The 19,879-nt window shown below is 37.4% G+C and overlaps 1 protein-coding gene across 2 annotated transcripts in view; it reads right to left on the bottom strand.

The window, feature by feature from the left end:
* The window catches only part of Txndc16 (thioredoxin domain containing 16), an 81,829-nt gene that overhangs the window by 11,129 nt on the left and 50,821 nt on the right, over window positions 1–19,879 (bottom strand). For both annotated transcript variants that reach the window (XM_051174939.1, XM_051174938.1), the window contains 11 exons: window positions 19,000–19,166; window positions 18,599–18,659; window positions 16,853–16,976; window positions 14,723–14,866; window positions 14,129–14,188; window positions 8,021–8,189; window positions 7,618–7,754; window positions 6,858–6,942; window positions 5,244–5,382; window positions 2,096–2,256; window positions 602–792 (listed from right to left, as the gene is read on the bottom strand). In XM_051174939.1, the coding sequence (XP_051030896.1) occupies window positions 602–792; window positions 2,096–2,256; window positions 5,244–5,382; window positions 6,858–6,942; window positions 7,618–7,754; window positions 8,021–8,189; window positions 14,129–14,188; window positions 14,723–14,866; window positions 16,853–16,976; window positions 18,599–18,659; window positions 19,000–19,166 (1,438 nt within the window). The remainder of the gene's footprint in view (window positions 1–601; window positions 793–2,095; window positions 2,257–5,243; window positions 5,383–6,857; window positions 6,943–7,617; window positions 7,755–8,020; window positions 8,190–14,128; window positions 14,189–14,722; window positions 14,867–16,852; window positions 16,977–18,598; window positions 18,660–18,999; window positions 19,167–19,879) is intronic.

Below are 19,879 nucleotides of genomic sequence, written 5' to 3'. Positions count from 1 at the left end.
TTGTATAATAATGTACTGTTCATAAATTATTCACTTCATATAAAACTATATATTTTCTTATAGGCAGTGGTGGTGCATGCTGTTAATCCCAGTACTCAGTAGGCAAAGACAGGAGAATCTCTGGTTTACAAAGTAAGTTCCAGGACATAAATAAACCAATAAATATTAAAAAAAAAAAAAAGAAAGAAAGACAACAAGTTGCCATACTTAAGGAAAGGCTGTATGAGACTGTCCTGAAACACCTGCAACTTAAAGATACATGAAGCACTGACATAATGGTTTTTTACTTTGGCAGGTCAATGTTCCCATTATAATTTTTTTAAGTAGATATATTACAAGACTCACATGTCTGAAGATAGTGGCAATATATACAAGCAATGTGGGCTGAACAAATCAGTATTCAAAAGAAAGTCTTAGTAAGTGAGGCAGTGGGACTTTAGGGCCCAGACTGTCGACAGAAAATGCAATCAACAAACTAATACTTCCAGTACATACAAATAGTATAGCTCTCCTTATTCTCATCTTTATTAGTTATGATTAACATTGAAAATCTACATAACAAAATAAAACAGAGATATACTGAACAAAACAGAAAACTTACTGATAGGATTTTCTAGTCCCACTTCTAACCTTTTAAGCCACGATATCAAGTTTTGTTCTGTTATAGACTGGGCTGAAGGAAATGCATACACTTGGCCACCTGAATGCAGATTCACCAAAAGCAGCTGAGGAAGTGGGGGCAGATGGCCAAAATATGCCTTCAAGATTCCCCTCCCCACTGGAGTATTCTTTCTGCAAGAAGGGATGAATGAATATGTTAATTATTCCTTCTATGGCAACAAAGAAGGAAATAATCATTTACAGAGCAGTAAACTTCAATTATTAGCCCCCAGTATGCTTATGAGCAAACTTCTCCAAGACCAAGAGGTCTATGATTACATTAGTAATCAAATTCTTTTTAAGTTTCTTTGTGACATTGGGCAGTCTATCAAGGGAGGAAAAGAAAAAAAGACAGCCAGTGACTTTCCATGAAAATCATCAAGAGCCCAAAGCCTTATCAATACTACTTGAGACAATCAATAGGTTCTCCTTAATGTTTACCTGGATACCTACCTCATTGTATGTCAGCTCGAAACTAACCTGTTACATATCTACAACAGGATGCTCCCTTTTACAAAGACATCCTTCCCCTAAGGCTGTGCCTTTGCTCAGAGAAAGGGAGAGGTTAATCGTGCATTAAAGAGCTACAAGAATAGCTATGTTCCTATAAGGAAGTACACATTAAAGATATCTAGCTTCCCTAATACGGCACATTTCACATGACATAAAACACTACTTTAATACCTACCATGGTAGTTAACTAGGCAAACTTTCCTCAAGTGAGATACAATGTTAGTAAGACTCTACAAAAAAATGTGCATTGCCACATTTCTGCTGCTTTTCAAGTAAATTTAAAAAAAAGAAAGCATGTCTCCCATCTTGTGGGTTATGTGTGCACATGTGAACTGTATTCAGATATTCACCTAGAAAACGTGCCAAAAAATACCACCTAAGGGCCAGAGAATGAAACTCTTCTCTAATGATGTGGAGTGAAACAAACAAAAGTTTGTAAATATCACAGTGCTTGCTTTCTTATTTGCCATTGTTTCCAATGAACATCAACTACTTTTAAAATCAGAAAAATATTGCTTACAATTATTGTAGAATCACAGTTGAGTGTAAACAAGGTCATCTTGGAACTTGTCTAAGGAAGTTAGGAAAACATGATAAGTTTGGTCCCATGTTAACTACAAAGGTTATAGAATTTCATTTCCTAATGAAAATGGAATAATTGTATTTCCTTTATGTGGCTCAGAGTGGCCTTGAACTCATGAGTGCTATGGTTATAGGTATGCAACACACCACAGGCTTCCCCTACCTGTTAAGTCAAAACAAAACTATTCAACATATACTTACAGATTTAGACCATTCAATATAAACTTACAGATTTAGACCATTCAACATAAATTTACAGATTTAGACCATTCAACATAAATTTACAGATTTAGACCATTCAACATAAACTTACAGATTTAGACATTCAACATATACTCACAGATTTAGCCAGCAAGGGGTAAATGAATCCAAGTGCTTCTGTCTCACCAATGCCAGAATGCCATTCCTATACTGAGGGTTTATGCTGCCGTCGCTGAACAAGATGAGTAATGGTCTCTGAAGTCTTAAATATGCGGGGAGATTTTCCACAGTGATTTCTGGCTGTTAAAAAGGAAGCACCCGAAATCCCTCAAACAAAAATCGTGGGCATGATACAGCATAAAACAGAGATAATGCTCAAGTTACTCATGCGATTTTAATCCATAAAATGTAATTCAAACTTTTCATTCAGAGATCTGACCACAGTAAGTAAATCTTAAGTGCTCCAAATTCAATCCTACCTCATGGTAATTAATTATAGTCAAAATAAAACTACTAATAGACTTTTAAAAACATATTAGGCAGTAGTGGTCCATGCCTGTAATCCCAGCACTCGGAAAGCAGAGGCAGTCAGATCTCTGTGAGTTTGAGGCCAGCCTGATCTACAAAGACAGACAGGGTTACACAGAGAAACTCTGTCTCAAAAAAAAAAAAAAAAGAAAAGAAAGAAAAAAAAAAAAAAGACACATTAACTGATATCTTTGTAATAATTCATGCTGAACTCTGAATCAAATTAGCGGATACACACACAATAACAATAAAGAGAACTCTTTCATACTTCCCTCTAGTAAAGTTTTCTGGTTAAAACATAAGGTAAATGTCAAAATTATAACCTTTCCCCACTATCTATGATTAGCTTACTTTTTCCAACAGGAATTTTTTATAAGATTAAAATAATTAGAGGTATGCTAAAACAAACCCCAAAGTCAATCTTACTTCCTCTAAGTTTAAAGCAACTGAAAGGAATTTAGTAAAAAGCAAGTAATCTACCATTTTTATTACTATTTTACCACAGTAGCCGGCTGTGGATTCAGTGCAGTAGTACTGCGCCCCCTGGTGGCACCTGTGAGCTAGAAACATCAGATGGGAAATGTTCAGTGAAGGGATGTTCAGAATGCTGCATACTGCCTACCAGCTGCCTATTTCACTGGGTCACCCTCATTAACAGCCTGACTGTTTTAAATGATGCCAATGATCTTTGTACGGTTAATTCTTCAAACATCAAGCTGGCACATGTCTTCCCCTATTTAGTTCTCAAACTGCCTTCCCTCTACCAATCATCTCTCTTCATATTTAAAATCATCAACCTACATTTTCTTACATCACAAGCTAAGTACTAGGCCTTTTTCTTCAAACTGCCTAGGCTGGCTTTCTGTGCTAACTACTGTCTATCTTTTACATGTGCCACATTCCCCTCCTAAATGCTGACAGATCTCTGAGCCCCAGAAACATGACATGAGGATGCTTTCTGATCAACTCACTTACCAAGATCTAAGCTTGAAGCATTATGCTAGGTGATTCTTAAGGAGTTTTCCTGCTGACAAAGAGTTTATACAGTAGAAGAGACAGGTAACCACACTGCTGTGATCCCTGAGCACTTTCCATTCTGACAGTAAAGAAGCAGATTTGTCAAGAAGTCACAGTGCGGGGCTGGGGGGGGGGGCACACTCAGGATTTGAGGAAGTGTCATTTTGATACAATCCCTGTATAAAGAGTAAGATCCTGACAAGCTGAAGTTTGTACTCAAGCACAGAGTGACAGATACTGAGAGATAGTAAAAGAACAGGCAGAAAGTTGTTGCGGCTACACGTGAGGCATCAGCAAGCTGAAGGATGGCAGTGCAGGGCAGGCAAAACATCAAGTGCATCTGTGACAGCAGACAGGGACGCCTCAGCAAGCCTGGTCCCCGAGAAAGTGCAGACTTTGTGTGGGGTTAGTGACATGGACAGATTGGCCTATTTTCAGAAGGATGACTGCATAGAATAGGAATTTGTGAAAACAACGTTTAGTGATGGAAAGTCGCCTTTTCTTTATCAGTCAAGAAAGAAAGATCAAGGTATCTGAAAGATGACAAATATCCACCAACAGGAAAACAGTTAAGTAAGCATGAAAAATTAACACAACTGAATATTGAGTAGATATAAAAATAAGCACATATTTTTTCTTTGTGAAAATATACTCCAGATAAAAAGATAGATAATTGTTTTTAGATTTTTGGGGAAATATATTCTCAAGCTTAGACCTAGAAAAATTACAGTTGAGTCTAATTTCCTTCTCTTAATTTTGTATTATTTGTAAAAATATAGTTATATATTAAGGAACATTTATTTCCTTAGTAGCATATCTCCTAAAAAATACTATAATAATGATTTAGAAAACTATATCCTGGGCTTGGTGGTGGTGGTACACACTTGTGAGTTCGAGGCCAGTTCCAGGACAGCTTCCAAAGCCACAGAGAAACCCTGTCTCAAAAAAAAACAAAAAGAAAAAGAAAAAAAGAAAAGGAAAGGAAAGAAAACTATATCCTGGAAAATATAACTCAATTATTTGATTGATTATAACTTGTTAGTTTAGCAGGAGGGTCAGGGGGTTAGACTCACAGTAACAAACAGACTTGCTTTAAAGACTATACTTATTTGAGTCCCTAATGTATTAGTATTTAAGTCATTGTTACAAGAAATACAACAGGGGACTATTCACTCAATACTTATAGCTGATAACAGTACCCTGTCATCACTTTACAAATTCAGATGGATAAATATGTAATATTCTAGCTACTAAATCAAGTAAGCAGGTTACATCTGTTGAGCATTAGAAAGGGGGTCAGACGGTGGCATTTTAAAGCTATACCGATTGTAACAGTAGCTAACACTTGCTGAACATTCACTAAGGCCAGGTACCACCTACAAAGTGGCATTGTCTAGTCCTCCCAGTGATTCTGCACCTTATACATGGAAACTCAGAGCAGCAAAGGCACCAATAAAACCTTGCCTAATTTGCAACCAGGAGGTCTGCATTTCTAGACCATCTGCAATTGAAACATGGTTCACCCTACATTGGGCACTTTGGCCCCAAAAGGCCATGTAAATTTTAGCAGCAAACTAGAAAAGCTGTGTGTATAATCAATGAACAGCAAAACAAAACCAAACAAGGACACAGCCACAAAACATGATACCTCAGTACCTCTGAAAACTGAAAACTTGTATGCTAATAGATATTATCATGTATTTTATTTAAAACAACTTTCTTATTCTATATAATATACTCACAAATGCTTCCAGTGGTGCATTTGCTAGTATCTGAACCATGTCTTGCACTGGGGTGGTGGCTAATGGAACACACTCTATTCTACCTTCTCTGGGCCTGGCCAGCAGCATGGCTGGGAGGGGTGCGGCATATTTATTTGACCTATGGAGAAACACACTATTAAAATTCACAACCAAAATATAGCAAGTCACCAAAACCATGAACAATCAGCCCAGCACTTCCTAGTCGGAGCAGCACAGGGAAGCTCACTGCTAGCTAGTGAGACGGCATAAGCTGCAATTCCCATTGCGAGAACTGGAAGCCAGCCCCGATTACGACTGAGACACTGTCTCAAACACCAAATTTTAAAACTTCAAACAAACAAACAAACAAAACCCTAGTGCTAAGAAGAAATCTATTTCAATTTCCAGACAAATTTGCATGTGAAGTTATCTGAGAATGTTTGAGAGTCTTGACAATCTCTGTTAAAAGAAAATGACAATAATCTACAGCTGTCTTCTTTGCAACTGGCCCTCAAGGAAATGCATGGCTCTCCACCTTTCTGGACTGTTCGCCACAGGCCTGAGTAAGGCAGGGCACAGATGGCAAGCATACAATCTGCCAGGTATTATGGTCACAGCTCTATCTTCATTTAACAATCAGAGGACTTCTAAAAGTAGTCTTTGTCATCCTGTCTTAGAGCTGAATGGGGTTCAGCGAGCAAAAACCAGCAGTCACTGAACTGAGGTGCTCTAGAAAGCATATGAAGAACCCACTTTTGCTACTAAATCTGATAAAACCCAAATCCTCTAAATCAAGTGAAAAAGTTATAAGGTGTGTATGAGAATGGTAGACACTACAATACCATAAAGTTTGGTAAAGAGACCACTCCAGATCACCTGGAGGGGTCACCAAGTTAATGAGCTACCTGGCTATAAACCAAAAACTCTGAAAACAGTACCGGCCCAGATTTTTATATCTTAATGCAAATTAACAGCAGAAAATAGTAGGTGACTAGTTTATCAGATAGATAGGTCTCCTGATACTTAATAAGTCCACTTGCACCAAAAAGAAAAAAAAAGAGCTATGCGTGATAAATATGTTAATTGTTAATACAAATCTCCAAATGTACAATCCAGTCCTTCATTCTATAGCAATATACCAATAAAGTATATTGGTAACCCACAGCAATCCCATCTTCCATTGGTAGAACAACTGGGGTTTTAATATCTTCTTTTACATATTATTTAGTGGCAAATAACAAACAACAATGAAGAAGTAAAATTCTCAACACTATAAAGACTCCAAAGACAACTCAGAGCACAAATAACAGGATCCAAAGATGAAAACTTTTATAGGAGCAAAAATAAGTATGACCATTTCTGTGGGTGCTTCAAAACTAAGTATGAGCCCAAGATCACTCCTTCGAGCATTTCAAAGTGGGTATTTAAAGAACCTAACAGCATGGAACTTCCCAGACATCTTCCTGGAGGAAAATTAAGAATTTAGAATACTGGGGTGGATGGACACAAACGGGAGTGGAGGGGGCAGGAGGATGGGAGACCAGGCTATTGCATTATTATTAATTATATTGCATTATTTCATCTGCCCCAGAATTAGAAGGACAATAAACTTACAGTATCCAAACGTCATCCTCAGCATAAACTCCCGTGATGACAGAGCCTCTCAGCTGCTCTCCAGCTTCCCTGAAATGTCCTTTTGCTGCACAGACACAGATGATATGAGCTGGTGAAACTCTAACATTATGGATTCTAGGCAACCGACATAGGCCTTACAGAGGGCAGAACTTCATTACCATTAAATTACAAACACTAATGTTTAAGTGAACGCGTAACAGCTAAACCAAATGTGTTTTGTGACACTGTTGCTAAAAAGATACCTATTGATATGATACAACTGTGGTTTCCTAAACAAATGTTCTCTAAATGTCATTTTTTAAGATTTATAGCACTCAGGCTGAAGAAATGGCTCAGCACTTAGAGCACTGATTGCTCCTCCAAAGGACCTGGGTTCAATTCCCATTACCCACATTGCAGCTCATACCTGTCGCAACTCTAATTCCAGGGCTTTTGACACCCTCATACAGACTTAACATTCAGGCAAGATACCCAATGTACATAAAATAAAAATAAATTTTTAAAATGTATAGCACTCTAATCATATAGAATAACCAAATAAATAGTTGGTAATTTTAACTATTTAATTGAGGAAAATCTTCTTACATACAGCCTGGAGAGATATCCAAGTATGGGAAATGATATGTACCTTAAAATTGCAAATGCAAACACACACACACACACACACACATACATACTGCACATGAAGCAAACATGAAATAAAATTAAAAAAAAAAGTGAGAGTGTTAACTCTACTTACCTGATGTCATGGCTGGACTAAAGAGCCCCAGTACTGACACACTAGTAAAACTGAACAGGTCTTTATATAACTCCCCACGTAAGTATTTTTCTGCTTCTTGGATGGATGCTATGTTCACTGGACAGGAGATCCTGTTTCTGGATAAACATGTAACTATACTCAAAATTATTTTTTAAAGATTATTTTGCAGTTTGTGAAAAAACATATAGGCCCTAGCAAACAACAAATTACATAGACTATTGGATAAAATTACTCTTTTTAAAAAATATGTCCCATTAGATGAAAGTGACAGACCATGCACAAAGCTTCACTGTCAGCATTTACTCTGATCTCAGTCTAGTAGTAGTCTCTTGAACCTATTAGAAGCATGTCAACAAGTGTTGAAGTGAAGCTGCATACTCACAGCTGGACAAACTTCAGGAGGTCTTTAGTTCCCAACATGCCCTCGTAAGACACTGGGCTCTCGCCTTCCTTATACAACTTTACTGCAGGAAACGCAGTGACGTTTTGCTTCGCACATACATCAGACCAATCTGCACAATTTATTCTAGTGAGAAGAATAGTGGATGTGCCTGAATTAAAGAAAAGCACACATTTTATAAACACTCATGTAGAATGCTCATCGCTTCGTTTCCCTGTCTTCCAATCCCACTCACTGTAAGCGCTCCAGCTTACAATGGCCCTACTCCCACAGGACTCTCTTCTTCTCTAAGACTTTCCCCTGTTTGCTCTCCTGTCTCTACAGCTCCTCCCCTTTGGCCTTTCTGTAGCTCCTGTTACTGGAATTAGGACCTTCTTATGTCTGAGTTTAAACTACTTTTCCTCTTGCTCAACACTCTCTTTTCTCAACAATCCCGAGAATGACTAACAATCCAATATAGCCTACACTTGTATCTCTGGCCTCAACCTCTCCTTGAAGTTCCAGACTCATCTATCTTTAGTGGTGTCTCTGTCACCCTGTGATGAACATATCCTGAAACTCTACAAGCCTGAAACTAAACAATTTCCATTCTGTGTAGTGGTAAAGGGGTTACTCTCATGCAACTAAGAAAAAAAAAAAAAAAACAAGTTCTTTCACGTGTCCCTGTCCCTAAGTTTCCCATGCCTACCCAGTCAGTATTTTTTCAATTCTACCACTCAAATTTTATGTTTCCAATTATTTTTCTATTTATATTTATTGCCAGTATTACTCCTTTTTTTCTGGATAACTACAATAGGCTTCTAATTCACTTCCCAGATTCAGTGTATCCCTAGAGATACCATTTTTAAACTCAAATCTGTTCTGTGGCCAGCAAACTCCTCCTCACCTATTTCCTCATCCCTGTTTTGGTACCCACTACACCAAGCTTAGTGTAGGTATATGTCAACGGGCACCCCACCTGCACCAGTTAATCCCCTTTGCTACATGCTGACAGAACACATTACTCATTTCTTCAAGTTTCATTGCTCTGTTTCATCTACATTCCTAATTGCTGTCTGGCTCTAGCAGCTCTGTTTTATCTACACTCCTGATTGCTGTCTGGCTCTGGCTTCCAAGGGAACTCCTTGGAAGAAGGGACTGTGCCTGTATTGTTCACCACCACAGGGTCCATCATCCCCAGCTAAAGACTACAATCTTTTTATAGCCTAGGAAAATGCATAGCATATAAAGTATACATTCTTACTTGTTCAACAACAAAACATGTCAAGTTCTATGAAATATGTAGCTCATTGGGTGAAAACAGATTTAGAAAATCAACTAACACAAGAAACCTGTAGTTAAACTAAGAAAAAAGAAAATTCACTGTAATAAAAAGAGCTAATAGATTTATAAATTAAGAAATCTGTATCAATGTAAGACATCCATGTATAACAAAACTATATGACTCAAATTATCAAATGTATTGTTTTATATTTTGTAATTAAATTTTTTAATTTATTTTTTGCATATGGTATTTTGTCTGGATGCTTGTGCACAATGTGCATGCCTGATGCCCATGGGGTCCAGGAAAGGGCATCAGATCTCCTGGATCTGTAGTTACACACAGGTGTGTGCTGCCACATGGGTAATGGAAATCAAACCTGGGTCTTCTGGAAGGACAGCCATCACTGCTACAAAAAAGTTTTGAATAATGGAAACAACTTTCATGTTTTGAAAGATTCTAGCTCCCAGAAGTAGTAACATCACTTCAGATTTAATGTTGCCTCTGCTTAATAATACAGACAGTGTAAGATTCACCACTACAATCCCAATATTTCACAATACATATCCCATAAAAATGTGGGGATGTATACTGTTATTGCTTTGAAGCTATATTAAAAATGGGTAAGCCAAAGTGTATTACTACCTGATCATTAAATGAACTAATAAAGGCATATCCTCTTCCTTCTAAAAGCAGACCACTGGCCATTTGTTTGTAGTTCTCTACCCCTTAATCATGCTTTGTATCTATTTAGTAACACCTGCTCATCTACAGCATCATAACAGCCATCTAAATGTGGACCCAAGTGAACACTATTACACCTTTCTTTCCCTCATAAACTGTTCTCTCAAAATTGAAAACTGATTTTTCTTTTAAATTAAAAAGAGCACTAATACTTGTTAAAGATTGAATTAGTTAAAAGTGAATTTGCTGTTGATTTATATTTCAGTCAACAGTTTAATATGCCTATAGTACTAACTCATTAACTCACTGACACATTAACTTCAAAAAGAATTTCTAATCTGAAAGGGGGATTTTCTTTGACATAATGATTATGTAGGTACCAAAAAACAGAAAAGAAAAAGAAAAACCTGACATTTGCTGCCACCTTGTGGCTGAGGAAAAATACTCATAATCTTGGACTTGAAAACTTTTTTGTTTCTCAAGAGGCCAACATCAAAGACAGAAAATAGGATAAATGTCCAAAACACTATAATATTTTTATAACTTAAAATTTTATAGTACAAGCTGAGTATTTTTTTATGAAGCAAATGCTTGGTTTGGCTGGATGGTTGGAGACTTAGAAGGAGTATGATTGAAAATTGCTAAGAAAGATATCTAGGGGAAAAACATATGGATAGAGTTCAACAAACTGGCAAACAGTGCAAAGTCACTTTTGTGTTCCATATAAATGCCCATCAAAAGGTGACTTAAGCTGAGAAGTTCCATAATCAATCAGATAGAATGACCTATACTGTGGAGAGGCAGCCTCTTTCTCTGGCTATCACAGTGTACCCATGGTTGTAGAAATACAGGTTATGCATGGTCTCAACAACATGCACTTCCTCTCACCAAAACTGACCTAGCTATAGCTGCTGCTGAGTGGTAGATCTGCCAATCATAGAGACAAACACTGAGGTAGCAACCTGGACCATTATGGAAAGGGTAACATATCACTCTTAACCAAACATGTTTTTGCTATGGATTTGCCCTTCCTGAAAGTAATGCTTCTGACAAAACTACTATTCATGGACTGATAGAAGGCCTTATCCATGTAGCACTGCTTTGAACCAGGGAACTCACTTTGCAGTAAAAGTTCATCAGTGAGCTCATGCACATAGAATACACTGGTCTTACCATGTCTCCCATCATTTTGAAGTAACTGGGCAGAATAGTAGAACAGCCTTTTAAAGACACAGTTATGGTACCAACTAGGTGACACTAGCCTGGAGGACTGGAGCACAGTTCTCCAGAAAGTTGTACATGCTCTGACTCAGCATCTAATATATTGTACTATTTAACCTTCAACAAGGATTCAGGCGTCCAGGAATCAAGGGGTAGGAAGGGGACGGTGCAATTCACCATCACCTCTAGCAGCCCACAAGAAACATTTTGCTTCCCATTCCTGTGACTGTGCTCTGCTGTGGTTCCAGATGGAGAACTACTTCTGTCAGGAGGCATATCTGGAACCACAACTAACATTCCATAGATACAGAAGTTAAGACTCCCCTGTGGCCACTCAGGACCCCTCATTCCTTGAGTCAGTAGAGGAAAAAGACAAGATCTCCTGAGTAAATTGGGAGTGAGGTGGAGCAGGGTAAGGTGAAAGGGGAGAAGGGAAAACTGTATAGCTCAATTTAAAAAAGAGCGAGACAAAAGAAGAAAAGATTCTTGTTCTTTAAAATGATCACTTACACAATTAAGAAAGTGCTTTAGTTATTTAAAAATTATCTCATTATTTTTTGTACATCCATGTACACAGGCAGTGCCCATGGAAGCCAGAAAAATGTGTTAGCTCCCCTGGAACTGAGTTATGGGGGGTTGTGAGCTGTCTTATATTGCTGGGAATTAAACCTGAGTCCTACAAAGGCAGCCAGTGCTTTTAACTGCTGAACAATCTCTCCAGCCCATTTCTGTTCCCTTTGTGGTCACAATACCTCATTGTAGAAACCATGATTAGTATCTATGCTGGTGCTGAGTATTACTCATTTCTGTACTATTAATTAAAGTATTATACCAAGAAAAAGACAGAAATTAGGGAGGAAATTTAAAACTTCCTAGAACTAATTAAAAATGAAATTGTAACACATCAAAATTTATGGTACACAATGAAGAGCTCTAAGAGGAAAGCTCATAGCACTAAGGGTCTACAAAGAAACTGGATAGATCTCATATTAGTAACTTAACAGCAAACTGAGAGCTCTAGAACCAAAAGAAGAAATCACACACAAAAGGAGTAGACAGCAAGAAATAATCAGACTCAGGGATGAAAACAATAAAATAGAAACAATAACAACAACAAAATTACAAAGAATCACTAAAACAAAGAGTTGTTTCTTTGAGAAAATAAAACTGAAAACCCCTTAGTCAAGTTAACTAAAATGCAGTAAGAGAATATCCAAATAACAAAATTAGAGACAAAAAAAGAGGATGTAACAGACACAGAGAAAACCAGTGAATCATACGGACATACTTGAAAAATCTGTACTCCATCAAATTTGAAAGCTCTAAAAGAAACTGATAACTTTCTTAGTACATACCACTTAACAAAGTTAAATCATGACCAGATAAAGAATTTAAACAGACCTATAACCCCTGCTGAAATGGAAGCAGTCATCAAACAACAACAAAAAGCCCAGGGCCAAATTGTTTTAGCACTGAATTCTATGAGACTTTTGAAGAAACGTTAATGTCAATACTCCTCAAGTTATTCTGGAAAATAGAAACAGACAGAACACTGTCCAATTCTTTTGAAGAGGCCACAGTCACCGTAATACCTAGACCAATTTCCATTATGAACATGGATGCAAAAATTCTCAATAAAATACTTGCAAACCAAATCTAAGAACACATCAAAGGCCATCTACCATGATTTAGTAGGCTTTACATCCCAGAGACACGGGGATGGTTCAGCTTTGAAAATCAATAAATGTAATCTACTGAATGACAAAACCATATGATCATCTCATTAGATGCAGAAAGGCCTTTGACAAAATTCAGTACCTCTTCATGATAAAAGCCCTAGAAAGATTAGGGGTACAGGGGACATACCTCAACATACATACAGCATACAACAATTGCTGTAAATTGCCTTTACAGCAATCCCATAGCCAACATCAACTTGAATAAAAAAAAACCTTGAAGTATTTCCACTGAAATCAGGAACGAGACAAACTTGTCCGCTTTCTCCATACCTACGCAATGCAATATAGCACTTGAAGTCTTAGGCAGAACAGTAAGAAAACTAAAGTAGACCAAGGAGATACAAATAGGAAGGGAAGAAGCCAAAGTGTCTTTATTTATAGATGACATAAAAGTATACATAAGTGATCCTAAAAATTCTACCAGGTAACTCCTACAGCTGATCAACACTTTCAGCAAAGTAGCAGGAAATAAAATTAACTCACAAAAATCAGTAGCCTTCCTAAATGACAGATTCAAAGAAATCGGGGAAGCAACACCCTTCACTACAGCATCAAATAATATAAAATATCTTAGGGTAACTCTAGCCAAAAAAATTAAAGATCTGTATGTTCAAAAATCTTTTGAGACAGCCAGGCATTGGTGGTGTACACCTTTAATCCCAGGACTCGGGAGGCAGAGGCAGGCAAATCTCTTGAGTTTGAGGCCAGCTAGTTCCAGGACAGGCTCCAAAGCAATACAGAGAAACCCTGTCTCGAAACAAAATAAAACAAAACAAAAAAAAAATCTTTTGAGACATTGAAGAAAGAAAGACATGGAAGAAGGTATCAGAAAAAGGAAAGATCTCCCATGCCCATGGATTTATAGTTAAAATGGCCATGCTATCCGAAACAACTTACAGAGTCAATGCATTCCCCCATCAAAATTCTAACACAATTCTTCACAGATCTTGAAATGACAATTTTAAACTTCACATTGAAACACAAAAGAACTCAGGATAGTTAAAACACTCCTGAATGATAGAAGAACTGGAGATACCACCACTATCCCAAGTGATTTACTCATTTAACTTTAAGGTCACAATCTAAAATTTTATGTGTGGTTTGCTTGTCTGTATCTTTAAGACAGTTTTACAAAAAGTTTCATATTTGGATCAAAAGATAAGCATGCATATCCCAGGATAATACCTTTCAATTTAATTGCCACATCAATATAGGATTGCAGAAATGCCATGGACACTGCATGCCCTACGATAAAATCAAAAAGTTCAAAAAGACATTAATTAAGACACGATTATCTATGGAGTAACCATACTTATATCACACACATAAACACATGTAGAGATTTATGGGAATTACAAAAACTAGCATTTCCAAATAACAAATAACTATACTACAAAGCATTAGATATTATTCAATCACTTATATAAATTCCAAATGCAACTTACTTTTTCATTCACACTGTATAGAGTGAAAGGTAATAGATTTCCTATACAACTATAAAAATGTCAATTTATTTAAAATAGTTATATTCAATGATATTAGTTGTCAAAAGTAGCTAAATTTCTAGCTTAATCATTAATCTTCATTTTGTAAATTATATATCTAGAAAGAGTCAATTTAACTCCTTAGAATCAACAGTAAATGTCTCAATGTGTACAGTCTACCTGAGACATGAAAACTATGTCATTTTACATACAATACAGAGACAGCAAACATGAAACCCATTCACTTTAAGGGTCCTCATATATAATACAGCACCCTTTTAAAGAACAAACGTACAAGTAGCATAGAAGAGCACTAAGCTGTCAGAAGTCGTGACTGTCGAGTTAAATGTCTCCCGTGTTAACTCCACTGTCAACTCCAAAGGTAATGGCCTCTTCCTGTCTCTGTAAACAGTCTCTGCCACTTCATCATCTTGAATAGCTAAAATGGTTTAAGGAGATGTTAATTTACATACAGATTACATAATTAAATATTCAAAATGCCATGAGCTATCATAGGAAAAGTAGTACTTTATACAAATTTCTGATTCTGGGATGCTTCTGACCCAGAAATCACAAAATTGATCAATTCCTGGAACAATCACTTAATTTTATTCTACACACAATGGGAATATGGCAACTTTGTTTCTAATCACTATATTAATTTAGAATCCAAAATGAGTCTACCACACTTATTTGGAGCTCACAGTGTGCCAAGCATGGTGATAAACACTGGGGTAAGCAGTTACAAGACTTATCCTTGACCACATGGCACTTCTATCAATGGACAAGTAAGACAATAAACTTATCAATAAATAATAGATATAATTTCAAATTGTGATCAGTTTGAAGGCAAAAGATACAGTGAAGGATCTTGATAGGGAAATTTAGACTAGGATATCTAAATCTACCAGGCAAGGAATACAAAGGATACGTTATACAAGCGAATAATGATGCAAAGGCTCTGAGACATCAAAGTGCTAAGCACACACAGGCACTAAGAGAAGGAAATGACTAGTGAGATAGACTACTTATACATAGTTTTCCTTTTCTAAGTGTTGCCTTTTTATGGAACCCAGGACTTTCCATTCTAACTCACACTTTGACTACTTCCTTTGGGCAGTACTTGTCTCTTAAGTTCCCCTGTGACTAATTCTTTCCTAACACCCTTTTCTACTTCTCTGTAAATGGGATGATGCAAAGCAGAGAGGGGATTACACATATAGGCATGATGCTATACAATGCCAATATAGATTACATGCAAAAGGAGGTTAAAATGGAAAAATGTATATCTCCTCCCCCCCCCTCCAAAAAAAAAAACTAGAAACAGGCTCGGAAAAGATAGCAGGAACTGAAGGCAAAGGAGTAGACAGAAGGAGACAAGAGGAAACATGACTTCCACAGGGAAATCTTGAAATAAGCAATTGCCACTAAGGAGAAAAATCTCACTAAACCAAGACAGGAACAGGTGTCCCAACCCTGACAAGTGGAACAGAGCAGAGCAGGAAGCAAAAGAGCAGAACTCAGGTCAGATGATTAAGTTAGAGGAAATCTGGGGAGGAAACACAAGAAACTCCACTCTACACACCAGAAGAGAACCAGTGTGCACCTCAAACAGCAAGCAGACCACTGGTAGCAGATAAAGTTCTTATTAAAGAACAGCTCTGTGATGCTGATCATGATAACAGGTGCACCTCAAGGGGAGCGCCTTGGAGATTCTGGTGATGATACAGTAATATACACAGAGCATTCAAATATTCACCAGTAGGACACAAAATCAAGACATGATCCCTGGTTCAGAGATGTGGAGTTTAGCCAAACACAGAAAAAAAAGTAAGCAAGCAATTACAGAGTAAGATTAATGTCATGAAAAACATTAGGAATGATAATGATAGCAAATAAGCCTCATGTCAGGATGCTAAAATTCTGGGCCAGGCTCCACCGGTGTGACCTGGGGCAAATCACATAACTGTGGAAACATTCTTCATCTGTAAGTCAAAGGAGGACTTGATTGTTAAGCAAAGAAAGCCATGTCAGCCATGAGAATAAAAGCCAGACGTGACTGATAATTATTAAAATATCACTGAAATTCACTAATACTGATGACAGCCAGATGCAGTTACAAACATAATAAAGTTATTTACAACTTCATTTCACAGATGCAGCCAGCCCAGTGGATGAAAAGAACTGGCTGTGGGAGACAAAGGCAAAATGTGGGAAGCTGTTGTAAAACAGTAAAAGTATGTGCTAAAATCCAAGAGAAAACCCCTGCCATCAGCTCACCAATCAACCATTGTGATTCCAAGTCACCCTCCCCAGATTCCCTCACAGACCATGGATGAGATCACATTAGCAAAGACAGTCATCTACTGGGAATTTCACTGCCTGGGGGGGGGGGGGGCAAGAAGAGTGGTCTTATAGATCTTACCCAGATCTGGACCTTCCTCGTCTCCATCTTCATCTTCCTGCACTTCTTCAATGTACATATTATTTTTCACATGGGAAACGATTAAATCAACGTCATTTAACACCAGAAATTCCACAGGCACTTCCTAGAAATGTTATTTGATTCGTCCAGTTAGCATAGAAAGTGGCAGGTTTCATTATGACATTTTCAAATGTGTCAACATATTTTGTGCTTATTTGTCTCTCCCCCTACAGCCCTCCCCCAAGCTTCTTGCATCCTCTTTGCTGGTCTATTGACCCCTGCTGTCCCCCTGCAGCTTTTGTCACTGGTATTCCTTCACCCTTGACCCTCCTCCCCTTTCCTGTAAGTTCTCCCTCTCCCCTCTCTCATGGTCCCCTTTCTAGTTTGCTGACTCATACACACACACACACACACACACACACACACACACACACACACACACCCCTACCGAGATTCTGCATATGAAAGAAAACATGCAGTATTTATCTTTCTAAGTCTGTTTTATTTCACTTAATATAATAATTTCTAATAGTTCTATCCATTTTCCTAAAACTGTCATGATTTCATTTTTGTTTACCGCTGCAAAGTCTATTGTATTCTAGTATTTCTTGTCACATGATATCCTGATCACTAATATGTCACAATGTATTTTAATCTAAAATATTATACTTCCTTGCAACTAAAATAAAACCAAAACCCTAAGCTTCAGTTTTAAAATTAAACAAAAAAGGAAATAAATGTCATAATCACTGCAAAGAAAAAACATCCAAAGTGTACTTCAGCTAAGACAGATGCCCTCCTGATAGGAGGCAAAACAAAACAAAACAAAAACAGGAATTGAAATCTTCACTTTTTGTCACAAGTAGTATCTGTGAAAATTCTTACCAAAAAAAAAAATTCAGATTCTATATCTCAAGACAAAAGAAGATGAATACACATAATTTTCTTGCAAATTGAAGGAATCAAAATTGGTTAATTTTTGCATTCTAAAAAAATAACAGAACTAGTACTTCTTTTAAGAGAATTCCTCCACATATTCAATTTCCTATCTATAAACATAAAATGACTTTATACTCCCATTTACTTAAGAAAGGTTCTTGCTGCCAGGCCTTAAGACCTAGCTCAATTTTGGGAACCCACAGAGTACAAGGAGGACACCAACTTCTATAAGTTGTTCTCTGACCTCCACATGTGTGTCATAGCACTTGCATCACACTGTGTGTGTGTGTGTGTGTGTGTGTGTGTGGCATCACACTGTGTGTGTGTGTGTGTGTGTGTGTGGCATCACACTGTGTGTGTGTGTGTGTGTGTGGTATAACACAAACCAGTAACCCTAGCATTCATAGCATGCAGGTGTCTGAAAAAGGAGTTCTCTAAGTGAAGGGTCAATCTGGACTATGAAGTAGACACCCCATGTTCCAAAAAATAAATAAAAACAAATCTCTTTTCATTTGGCAGATTTTTCTGCCAGAAATTTTGTTGGAGGAAGGAATCAGTGATATTCAAAATAAGTTATAAGGGCAGGCATTACATAACAAGAATAAGTTTTAGGGAAAAGTCAAATATGCTTTCAGAAAAAAAACATGGGGAAAGAGACTGACACATTAGAAAATAAAACCAGCATTATGCATTTAAAGAACGATAATTTAAAGATCTTTCCAATAACAAACATGCATTACTTTAGACCACATGGATTACTTTAACTAAAAGAGGTAGTGTTATAGACCAGTGTGTCCAATAACTAACCTTCTCTGCTCTTCTGAAGGCCACATTAGCATGCTGAGGAATGTCCACGTCCACAGAGTCCCTTTTTCAAAGTAGAAATAAACTTTTTATTCACTAATCTGAAGAAGCCACTCAGCATGTCAATCTAAAACAAAGCTGTATTTTCTTATTCTAAAAACAGTTGTGAATATATTACACTTTGGTGAGATAGAGAAACTTCATGTATAAATGAATACCAGCAGGATTTTCTAGTCTTTGAAGTAATTTTAATCAAGCTCGTAACTAGTGTATAGTCTTCAGCTCAGGAGCTGTCCTGACAATACTAGAATCTGTTGGATTTAAAGGGTTTTTGTGATTAGAATGCCATATTAAAAATATGGAAAACTACATTGAAGGCATCATTAACACTCAACATGTGATACCTGGACAAGAGCAGAACGCCTGCTTTCCCCAGAAGATGCCATGCCACCCACTCTGCAGTTCTTCTATCGGCTTCATATGTAGCCTGTTGGCTGATAATAAAGACCAGTGGTAATCCTAGTTGTAGATGAATGGTTGAAACTCGTTGAGGATCTTCAGCTACTTCCGTCTTCATTTAGAAAAAAAAGGCAAAACATCCTCACTGTACAGTATTAACCCAACATGACAGACTAAACTGACATTCACAACTTATCCTGACTTTCACATGCACACTAGTGTGAGCACACAAACCACCTCCTGCCATTGCCTCCCCCCATATGCATGAAACATAATTTTTAAAAAAGTATAGGGCACTGTCTACTACCAAATTAGTCTCTAGGAAGTGAAGTAAATAAAAGTTTAATTCACCTGTCTTAGATACAAATTTATAAAAATACTTTTCAGGAAAAAACACTATAAACTTATATATCCACTTTTACCATTTTTATCAAATTATTGTGCTTGAAGATCCTTCTTGACCTTCTGTGACCACATCAGATAAGAACTCTGACATCTGCTTATCCCACAAAGATGAAGACATCAGCCTTCACTCGTTCCCAAGGCGTCCCCTGAGCACTGTCAGCTCCCTGTATTTATCTTGTCCCTCCTCTGCAGCAAGGCTGCTAGTCTGGTCTTCTTGGCTCTTGCAAGCCCTTTTAGAAACACTGGTCTAAAACCTGGATTCTCATTCTAGCTCTGTACCTCCCCACTCCCTTCCTTTAGTTTTGCATTCAGATCTTTCCTGACTTCATGCTGTCAGTCATTCTGACTTCTTTTCTCTAACCAAGAATCAGAATCTACTTCAGTTCCTTAGCAGTCCAAGGGGGGAAAAGATGAATTCAA

Source organism: Phodopus roborovskii, unplaced genomic scaffold (genome assembly GCF_943737965.1).
Source record: "Phodopus roborovskii unplaced genomic scaffold, PHOROB, whole genome shotgun sequence".
Taxonomy (NCBI): Eukaryota; Metazoa; Chordata; class Mammalia; order Rodentia; family Cricetidae; genus Phodopus; species Phodopus roborovskii.
Note: the sequence above shows the minus strand (reverse complement) of the source record. Positions and strands in the feature narration are given on the sequence as shown.